This window comes from Macrobrachium rosenbergii, chromosome 1 (genome assembly GCF_040412425.1).
Source record: "Macrobrachium rosenbergii isolate ZJJX-2024 chromosome 1, ASM4041242v1, whole genome shotgun sequence".
Lineage (NCBI taxonomy): Eukaryota > Metazoa > Arthropoda > Malacostraca > Decapoda > Palaemonidae > Macrobrachium > Macrobrachium rosenbergii.
Window position 1 is genome coordinate 5,602,531 of NC_089741.1, and position 11,416 is coordinate 5,613,946.

General features: G+C 38.7%; 1 protein-coding gene across 1 annotated transcript; it reads right to left on the bottom strand.

The window, feature by feature from the left end:
* Window positions 1-647: 647 nt before the first annotated feature.
* On the bottom strand, window positions 648-1,211 carry LOC136839237 (uncharacterized). Its single transcript, XM_067104992.1, has one exon. It carries the CDS (start codon window positions 1,209-1,211, stop codon window positions 648-650), a length of 564 nt encoding a protein of 187 aa, XP_066961093.1.
* Window positions 1,212-11,416: the final 10,205 nt, after the last annotated feature.

Consider the following 11,416-nt stretch of genomic DNA (forward strand, 5'->3'; position numbering starts at 1 on the left):
AACACAGTTTTTCCATTTTTTTATATTTTGTCCACAATAAAATACCAAACATATATATGGTAGGTGAACAGTTCACCGATATAATCCTAGTATATAATGGATATACTGGAACGAAGGTGTGAGTAGGAGGCTGCGTACAAACTTACTGATTTATTCAAGACAATAAACAGACAGGTCAAGAGCTCTTGCAAGCAGAAATGTAGTGTGTGACACGAGGCAAACAAAATAGAGATTAACATTCATTCAAGTGTATTTGAGAAAGGAAAATGGTACATAATTCTATATATATACACGTTGTGGATGGAGTTCTGATAAATATAGCTAGAAAGCTGACATTGTATTACTTCCAGCAGGAATGATACATTTGACGTGACATGATTTTGGACGATAGTATACATTAAAAAGGGTGTAAACTACCGACTGTGTTTCTTATACATGCATGCTTGGCGTGTATGTCAGGAGATGTTCATTGTGAGGAGTGGATGCCCACAGAGTATGAGTCTGGGCGGCCAGGTAAGTTGGACGATCGTGTAGGTCCATGTGGGACCCTACAGGACTCCTCACCTTAGAGAGGCCTACGGTTGTAGGTCGGTGTCTGGGAGGTATGCTGCTTAAGTCGATCGATGGAAAGCCAGACGGTTCTGCCATCAGCTGTCATCTGGTAGGCTTCGTTTCTTCTTTGGAAGACCTGGTATGGTCCCGAGTAGGCTGGCGAGAGGCGGGGCTCTGTGTGCATCCACTCGTATGAATGCGTATTTCCCTTCCAGCAGCTCGTTGGGGACGTACAATTTTTTGGCCATGTCATAGGTCGTCTTGGCTGGCATTATCGGTTCTAACGCTTTACAGATGTCGGATGGGGATGTCAGGCTCATCAGATGTTGAAAGATGTCTCCTGGCAATGTTAATGCTTGTTCATACAATGATTCTGCTGAAGATGCATCGAATGAGGAGTGTGGTGACGTTCTCAGGCCCAGTAGAACCCAAGGTAACTCTTTTCTCCAGCTCCCACCTTGACATCTGGCTGTGAGTGATGCTTTCAATGACTGGTGTAGCCTTTTGATGATGCCATTGGCTTCTGGGTTGTGTGTACCGTCTTTGTTCCCAAACTGTCTCGAGAGCATGCCATAAACTGGATCTGGAGTTGGCCCCCTATCACTCATGATGATTTTTGGGACTCTATGTCTGCTGACCCATCCGATGAGAGCTTTCATTCAACTCTCCACCGTCTGTTGCCGTATTGGTATTGCTTCTGGCCACCTGGTATTTCTGTCAATGATGGTGAACAGGTATCTGCACCCTTCGGAGGGGGGAAGGGGCCCATTACGTCGATGTGGATGTGGGCGAGACGGCAGTGTGTTGCGTGAAACTCTCCTGTTCCACTCTCTACTTGCCTCGTTACTTTTGACGTTTGACACGGAAGGCATTCTCTCGTCCACTTTTTGATGCCAGCCTTCATTCCCCACCAAGATGTATCATTCTACTATAGTTCAGGTTGTGTGGCCTGATGGGCGGGATAGGTTTTGTGCTAGGTTGAAAGCCTTTCTTCTGAGGCCTGATGACAGGTAGAGGCTAGGGCATCTGGTAGTTGTTTCTCAGGTGATGGTCATCTCTCTGTTATTGATAGATAAGTCACTCCACATGAGGGCGGGGTTGTCCTGCCCCAGTTGACTGTAGGTCCACATCATCTTTTTGCGCCTCTGCTATTTCGGGATGGCGTTGGAGCAGTTTCTTGATAGTGCATCAGCTACGGTGTTTGAAGACCCCTTCAGGTGCTTGATGACTCAGGAGTGTTCTGCTATTGCAGACAGGTGACGCTGTTGCCGTGTTGACCATGTGTCTGTGGTTTTTGAGAAAGGTGTGTACCAAAGGTTGGTGGTTCATTTGTATGACAAACTGCTGTCCTTCAATCATGTGGTGGAAGTGATAGATGGCTTTGTGGACTGCCAGGAGTTCTCTATCAAACATGGAGTACTTTTGTTCTGCTGCCGTTAACTTTTTGCTGAAAAATGCCAACTGTCGACCACCATCATCTGTGTCCTGCTACAGTACTGCGCCCATTGCTGAGTCATCAAAGTGAGGGACCTATGGGGTAGAGGAAAGATTAATGTGGCTGCAGGGGTTATTGCCTGCTTTGCTAATAAAAATGCATTATCTTGAATATTTGACCAAAGTAATTTTTTTGGCCTTCTGTTTTAAACAATTATATATTGGGCTCACGATTTTAGCAATACTGGGTATAAATCGATGGAAGTAGTTAATTAGTCCTGAAAATTCTTGTATTGATTTGATTGTGGTTGGTGTTGGGAAGTCGGTGATTGTTTCACTTTTGCTGGGAGGGGTTTGATGCCGTCTGGGCTTATTTGATGTCCCAGAAATTCCACTGTCATTTTTGCCCACTTGCATTTGTCTTCCTTTACTACAAGTCTGTTTTCTTTGAGTATTTGTAGTACCCTTTTGATGTCTTTTAGGTGTTGCTTGAGGTTGGGTCTAAATACCAGGATGTCATCAATGTAGACAATGCAGAAGGGGAGATCGCCCAGAAGCTCGTCCATTAGCCTTTGGAAGGTTGTCCCATGTTCCGAAGGCTGTAGCAGCTGTAATTGAATGTGTAGCTGCCGAAGGGGGTGAAAACTGCTGTCTCCTCTATGTCTTTCTTCGCTACTGGAACTTGGAAGTATCCCTTCAGCAGATCTATTTTAGTGAAGACTAGCGCCATTCATTTGGTTGGTGATGTCTGCTATGTTCGGCAATGGGTACCTGTCGGGCTTCATTTTAATGTTTAGCTGCCAAAAGTCTCCACATGGCCGCCAGGTTCCGTAGGGTTTTGGTACCATGTGGAGGGGAGATGCCCATGGGTTGGCATCTTTCTGACATATTCCTGCCTTTTCCATTTCCCCAAATATTTGTTTGGCGTAGGCGTGTTTTTCCAGGGTAAACGTTTGAAGCGTGGTGCTTGATGCTGTGCTTTGCTGGTTCTGGTTAAATCATGCTGCAGGTTGTCTTTGAAGACCTCTTGGAACTCCTGTAGCAGGCGTCTTATTTCTGGTGGTGGGGTGGCTGATGCAATGGATACGGTTTGTTGTATCCAATGTTGTGGTGATGATGCGGAGCAGTTTTCAGGATCAGTTGTTTTGATGCTACGTCCACCAGCAGGCTGTGTTCTTTTAGGAAGTCTGCTCCTAACAGTGCTAACTTTACGCCTGCCGTGATGAATGTCCAGCTGTAGTCTTTCCCGTTGAATGACAGTTTCATTGTCTGGACCCCTTATATCTTGAGTGGTGGTCTGCTAGTGTTGGATACGTGGATGTTGGTGGGTGGGGTCATGGCCACCAAGAGATTAAGACCTGGAGGATTAAACGTCATCAGGTTTTTCCAAGGAAAGGTAGTCTGACTGACCTCTACCCACTACCTGCTTTAGTATTCATCTAAATTCAGAAGGGGCCACACCGCTGATTTTTTTTTTTTTGTGTTATTTGTGGAACAAAGGAGATATTGATACTAAATATAAGTTTATGAGTATTTTTGTGACGATGCCTTATCATTGTGTTGTCCCAAATTGCAAGGGGCCCAAAGTCAACATATTTTCTTTCCCCAAGAACGAAGAACTTGCAGCAAAATGTCCAAGAGCCATAAAACGAGAAAGCTACACCCGACCACATATAGCAAAGTGAGTATGTAAATACCTTTTACATTTACCTCAGTACTACTGAAATTGTAATATCGTTTGTGGAAAATTGGTTTAGGTTTTTGCTTAGGAGGATCATGAACTTATTGTACAGCTACATTTGCATTAATTACATGATGTATTTATTTGTGATATTCGGACACTTTATTATTCGTTAATAAGAGGATATCAAATGGGAAAATTCCTGTTATGACAAAAATACTTGCACAAGTTCTACTACAAAATTGAAAATCCCACAACTTCGTGAAGGTGCCATATTCCATCACAGTTACCTAACTGTCCCTAGTATCTGTCCGGGCCATTGCATCGAAGAGAATCTCCAGATTCGAAGAGAGCAAGGAAGGAGCAATCAGCGATGCAGGCTGCAATAGCAGAGTGTTGCAACTGACATTCAGTATAACAATTCTAGGTTTTTCAATTCTGTTGATGAACTTGTTGGGAAGCTACAATTTTTACACTCAATATTGGACTTTGATAAAAAAAAAAATAATGAGGGACTTTCAATTTGTCGTGTTGTGCAATTCCCGTGCCCAAAAATAATTCTATCCATAATGATATAGAATAAAATTGCAGAGCAAGCATTTGTTCAAGACACTGATGTACATCAATTAGGGGACTTCAAGATTCCCGTAGAAGTTCATGATACAAATACGCTGGAAAAGATATTGGATAACTTAACTAGAGGAGTTCAAAAACTTGCAACAGCATTAGTATTATTCAGTTCCTGTTTCCATTCTTATCCATTCTTTTAGAAGAACCATCATTCAAACAATCTACTGTACTGAAATTTGTTTGTGAACAACTGCATTTAATGACTCTTAATAAGATGGATTATTCATCTGAGTTAGTGATATTTTCCTCTATCTTATATAATTGTTTTCCCCAAGGATATAGGCTCTTGAGAAGTAAGAAATTTCTTATATTACCTAGCTACTCCACTAGGCTGGCAACGTTGGGGCTGGCTGGGCTGGTCATCTCTGTGATCAACAATGTAGCAAAGGCTTGAGCAAGAGGCTGCGTCTACAACTTACTAATTCATTCAAGACAACAAACATACAGGTCAAGAGCTCTTGCAAGCAGAAATGCAGTGCCTGACACAAGGCAAACAAAATAGAGATTAACATTCATTTAAGTGTGTTTGTTTGAGAATGGAAAATGGTACATAATTCTATATACAAATTACGGACAGAGTTCTGATAAATATAGCTGGAAAGCTGACATTGTATTGCTGCCAGTAGGAATGATATGTTTGACGTGACGTGATTATGGAGGATAGTATGCATCAAAAAGGGTGTATGCTGTCGGCAGTGTTTCTTATACACACGTGCTCGCCGTTTATATCAGGTGTTCGTTGTAAGGAGTGGATGCCCGCTGGGTATGAGTCTGGGCGGCCAGGTAAGATGAACGATCGTGTAAGCCATGTTGGACCCTACAATACCTACACAAATCAGTAATCACATTAGGTTCTACATTCATTAAATTTGTTTACACTTGTAAAATTTAACCTATTACATATCGTGCGGCAGTCGTCAGATTGGCGACAAGTGACAACACATGACTCTGAATGTATACTGCTATTATCACATTGGCAAGTTCTTGCTCAAGTCAGAATTCTGCTCCATCTCTACTCGTCTCCACCTTCAGAGTATGAGACATCAGAAGCAGGCGTGTGAACGATACTCAGTAGAAATCTAGAACATATTGGGTTGCAGAATACACCATACGTGCACTTAGGGAGAGGTTTCACTCAGATATATATGCATTGAATTTCGTGGCATTTTCAGCTCTCTCACGTACCTCATGTGCAAATATTTCCAACGAATTTCTTTCATCATTTTGCTCTAATATATTTACTAAAAATCTATAACCTGGAATTCTGTTATCTCTGCACAAATCAAAAACGTAATCAAATGGCAATTCTTCATCGATATTTTCTCACTTGGACACCAAAAAGGACTTTTGTATTCTTACTATGGTATCCTTGACGGGTACAATGCCTACCTCCAGCATAAGTAATTTAATGTTTGTGTTCTTTCGAACACCAAGCAAGAATTTAGCAGTCTTATAATGCTTTTCTATGCCTTTGATATTATTAGTCATCCATTATTCACAGCTATATAACAATGTTGATATAACTGCTGCATCGAAAACTCGTTTTTACATACATATGGCATTTCGCTGTTAGCCATACAAAACATTTGAAACTTGTTCGTTACTGCCTCGCTTCGAGTCTCGTGCAGACTAATGAGGACATCACCCAACGTGCCACTATCCGCGAACCATGCTCCAGGGTGAAGATATCTCTGAGTGCATCTCACAGTCATATTTTCTACACGTGAATCTGCTTGATCATCAACTTCATTTTATATATTACAAAAACTTTAGTTTTTGACTCATTAATTACCCTTCCATAATCAATCAACACAAAATTTGCTTAATATTTTTAATTTTTTTGTTTGCACATTTCTCTACATGTAGCTAAGATAACCGTGTCATCCATGAATAAGAGGACCTTTAGTGTTCCTAAAAACCCTTCGGAAACAACTGCCTCCTGCAACATAAGCACCAAGTTATCAATGTATACAGTAAACCTTATACAACTTGTTGGAGCACCTTGTCGAACACCAATGGTGGCATTAATTACTGCTGACTTCAAAATGTGTTTTGTACATGTATACATTGCCTTAATTACCATCGACAGTCTCTTACCACAACCGTTTTCCTTTAGAACATCTATCGTTCTGTTCCTAGGTGCTCTGTCGTACGCTTTAGAAAAGTAAAAAAATAAAACAGTTTTACCTTCTTAAAACTAGCAAAATCGCACAAAAAGCGTAATGTCAATATTTGTTCAATACAACTCCTCTTTTTTTTTTTCTTCTTTTTTTTTTGAGCACCTGCTTGACACTTATGTATGCTACGCCACAAACTTAATCGATTAAGAATCAAAATATAAATTCTCGCCAATGAATCCATTGCTGATATACATCTATAACTTCCACAAAGCATTTTATTACCTGACTTGAATATTAAAACTGATTTGCTAATACACTATGAAACTGGGTAATTGATACTTACAAAAATCTTATCAAACAAGATTAATATAAAGCATAGCCAATTCACAGTCAAGCAATTCAGTATTCCAGGACAAGTACCAACATAACTTTTATTTTCGTTTACTCCATTCATGGTTTCTTTCAATTCTTTCATGGAAAAGGAATCATCAAGAACTGGAATATAAGGTATATTCTCATCATGCTCTATAATAGAATACTCCGTAATATCGACGATTTCCGGATTCAGCAAATCTTCAAAATAATTTCAAAAGTCACAACGTTGGGCTGGTTACACTCATCAGACTCGATATCAGCTTTACAAACAATAGGCTTCTTATCAGCTTATTATTATTTGATTGAAGAATCCTAGCCCACCTAAGATGATTTCTATCCCCTTCATGTCCTGTAGATGCTGGTTCCTTCCTACACCTCGCAGCAGCTGTCTCAGCAATACTATCAAAACTGGAAGTCAAGGTCATCTCCAAGTCGCTGTTAACTTCTACAGCTGGAGGATGGGGGGATATCTTGTAAAGTTCTTGTTAACAAATCTACATTGATTTTCCTTAACTGAAAGACTTCCTTGCATTATTTTCCGCTGGCCCTTTTTGTGCATAAGTAGGTTGGTTAAAGGCAACTGATCGACCTACGAGGTCTTTAATAGCTGTGTTCCTGCATTTTTGCAATAAAGTAACCGATATCGGTGCATGACCTGACCCTTCAACATCCTGGCGAACAAGAAATTTCTTTATTAGACTTAAACACGTTCTTTTAGACAAACACAAGTCAATTTCTGAGACCCATCTTCTTCTCTGTCTGTACGTTCAATTTCCTATAAAATTTTCATCTACAAACTGGAGGTTATATACTATCACTATATCATTATTACACATATTAATAATGAATCTACCATGATTATTAGTCACTGAATCCAACCCTTCAGAATACTGATACTTTCGACCGCCTTCATCCATAATATACTGTAGGTTGTTCCTATTCCGCCAAAATCACCCAGTATGATAGTGTTAGCCGGGAAATGGGTAAGAGTGGCCAGTTTTCCATGTAGAACTGGGTTGTCATATATACTGTATATTTACTTCCCTTTGACAAGTTTTTCGTCAGTTGCGAGCTATTCTTTGGACACTTGTTGTGCAGAAAAAAAATTCCATTTTTCTTACGCCATAAGATTGATGATAATAATAAATGGATTCTTTATACAGAACCTTATAAGGTAGGACTTGTGAATATTATTCTGGTGGCAAAATTTCAGTGGGATATTGATGCAGCTTCTGTATCTCTTTATCTATCTGAGACCCTTTGCCACTCTTTTGGACTTTTATAGACAAATGGTCTTAATTAAAGCTCTAAATAAACGAACTAGTGTGAAGATACTGTTGTGAGATTATTTACATAGAGTAGATGTTATTGGCAAGTTTAAAACCCTGTTTTACCCAGAAACTGTTCGAGATGTATTTAATTCACTGTATTAAATCAGTAACTGTTAAAATTCAGTCATTTAAAGACGTGCTTTTTTAAGCCAAAATCATTGTTCTTTTAACATTGTATCTCCCACTTTAGGCCTTTTCCCTTTGGTTTTACTAATCATGAAAATTTTGAGAAACTTATGTAAAATGAGAATTTCAATTAGAAAGCAAACCAACAAAACAGATGAAAAAAGTAATGGTTTTAAAAATTAATAGACTTATTTTCACAGATAAAACTAAGTTCAGTCTCTCATTGTAAGTAGAAAGAATACCAAGACTCTTCAAATTCTAACTCCTTGGGTTAAGACACCCAACGCTGGAAAAAGAATTTCAGTTAGAAAAGTGTCGTTAGCAAGAGTTAGTTTGTATGTGATAGGGTCAAACTAGAGCAGAATCAGAATTATGTTACTTCAGGTCTTAAATTTTCCAGAAAAGTACTGTATAAGAAGTGATAGACATGTAAATTATTTCAAGTCTTAGGAAAATAGAGACGTTTAGACTTGAAAATGAATGGTAACCCCTTATTTTAACCTGGTCTCAGCTTCTGACAACTAGTTTTCATGATTTTATGGAGATTTAATCCATTTCATTCTGAAAAATATTTCTAATGGCGATGAGACAACTGCTCATTGATCAATTAAGATTTTATGAGTCTAAAGCAACTCAGACATTAACATTGGGTGTGGCCATTTTTTATTAAAACTTTGCTTGGTATGGAGTAAAGTTAAACACATATTCTAATTCTTTATTTATTCAGGTTCACAAATAATTCTGTCCATTTATCATGAACTGCCGTCAGCTCTTCCTATTAATGGCGCTTCCTGATGACATGTCTTGTTAAGAAACTGTGTCAGACGGTCATTTACAGTACAAGTAACATATCCTTGTTAACAAGTCATATTTGAAGGCTCCTTTTTATACTGCATTTATTATATTATATTATATTATATTATATTATATTATATTATATTATATTATATTATATTATATTATATTATATTATATTATATTATATTATTTTATATTATATTATATTATATTATATTATATTATATTATATTATATTATATTATATTATATTATATTATATTATACGGTAAAGGAGTCAGTTGAGCATTCATTAGAAATAGTAATGCATGACTTCAGATGTTCACCATGCATTTTTTTAATAAGCTTAATAAAAAACAAATCACATCAGCGGAAGCAGATGCCGATATAGCCAAATTCCTACATTCAAGACTCAACAAAGCAGCGAAAGTCAGAGACTGGAATCTTAACTGGCGATGGGTTGACTGGGAAACAGTACAAAACTATGACGTGACAGTAAATTGATAGAGGTCCTTCTAGCTGAAAAGGAAGCCAAAGGTCTGTCCTGCTGCTGTCTGAATAACAGGATCTGTATGTTGTGGGTGGAAACTAACTGATACAAAATCAGAGTAGCAATATGTAACCGGCCTTGCTCGCAGAACCAGATAGGCTAAAACTTTTTCATGTGCAGAACACAAAGGGATGGCAATCGTATAATCTTATTTTGCCCAAAGGAGGCTGTAGAACTGTTTATTAAAGGAAGGACAGTGATGAAAGTTAACTCTGCAGCTGAGTAATAAATAAACCAAGTAATCCGAGGACTACTGAATCACGCTGAGCTCAATGAAACAATGATCAAATGAAATGAAGAATCATTTCGCAGCTGAGGAAAAAAGGGACAAGATAAGATGTAGGTTGGGGTCCTTGATCAGTGTGCTAATACCTCATATGACAAGCTTTGATAGCAATACATTTTTTTTATTTTTGAGTAGTTTTAAGCAGTTTAAACTTTACGACGTTTCCAAGCCCACTTTAGTAACCTACTACCCAAAAATGTCGATAGAAGATAGAGGCTTAAATAGGAGTAGTAACAGAATCTTGGAGGCATTAACTTGACTGGAATATAAGATCTTTATTCAAAACCGCTCAAAAGATCTGGTTCATGGGTGAAAAGAAGGCAATTTTAGACTGAGTATAAAAAAACAGAAGTGAGTGGGTAATGTGAAGGAGGTGGAAAAGTGAAGGGTTAATTTTTGGTAAAAGCATGACTAAATAAAGAGAAGGAAAACATTAAGGGACAAAACACAACCCTGAAGAACATTGCTAGAACTTTGGAAAAAGCTGATGTTCTAATGAACATAAAGAGGTATGATATTAGTTTCATAGAAAGTTGGAAATAATGTTACAGGTAAGAGGGGTAGTACCAAATGTATTAAGTTCCCCTTAAAAGCTTACATCAGACTCTTTTGAATGACTTTAAGGCACCAGAAAGGTCACCAAATGTTAGAGAGAAAGTAAATAACGTCTCCAAAAGATCATTCTTATGGCAGCTGTATTGGTGGTCTGCATGAAGTGAATAAGATTCAAGATCATTAGAAATGGAGAGCTGAAAATGTCATGAGGGAAACAAATTGGCCTCAGATTCTTAGAAAGGAATTTTTTACTCTCTACAAGCGCTTACTTTCAGTCATCGTGTATAGTCCTTTTGACACAGCTCAGTTTTTCTCCTATCGAGAAAAGATCGTGCAAGTCCTGGCACGCAAAACACAGTTTGCCGCTATTCGTCATTTCTACAGCGTCATCTCGACACCCTCCTCCTCCTTTCCCTCTTCCCTGGAGGCGCGGCAGTGCGTGTGCGAACGACAGTGAAGCGCTCTCTGCATCTGTTCGTTGATCTTCATTCAACTCTTTTCCTTCCTTATACATTTTTTTTCGCTGCCCTCTCCAGTAACAGCGTTCCGCCAGACCATGTACTCATATACTGTCCCATAATTAGATATGGGAGGGCCCTGACAACGTAACATTCACCATTCACCAGATACTTCTCTCTTCTTTTTTGAGTTTTCATCCTCTGTAGCAGTGTTTCATTTCCTTTCTTTCTTTCTCCTTGATACTTTTTGGCCTTTGCCATTTGCTATCACAAGACATCCATCTGGCAAAGGGTTATGCCCACGCTATAGAGACACCTGAGAAAACCGGTCCTTTGGATGGACTTAACCCAAAGCACGAGAACAGTAATTAATATGGGAAAAAATACACGAAGAAAATTTTACCTATAAATGAAACAAATATAACTTGCAAATAATTTTTATTCTAAGTTACACCAACATTTACGTTATATGTCATCAGACTGGGCTTTCGCGAAAGTTGCCGGTTACAACTGTATCCTG

Bases quoted from the DNA above. Each gene is read 5' to 3' on its own strand.
- LOC136839237 (XM_067104992.1), bottom strand. From the start codon at position 1,211: ATGAAAGCTCTCATCGGATGGGTCAGCAGACATAGAGTCCCAAAAATC.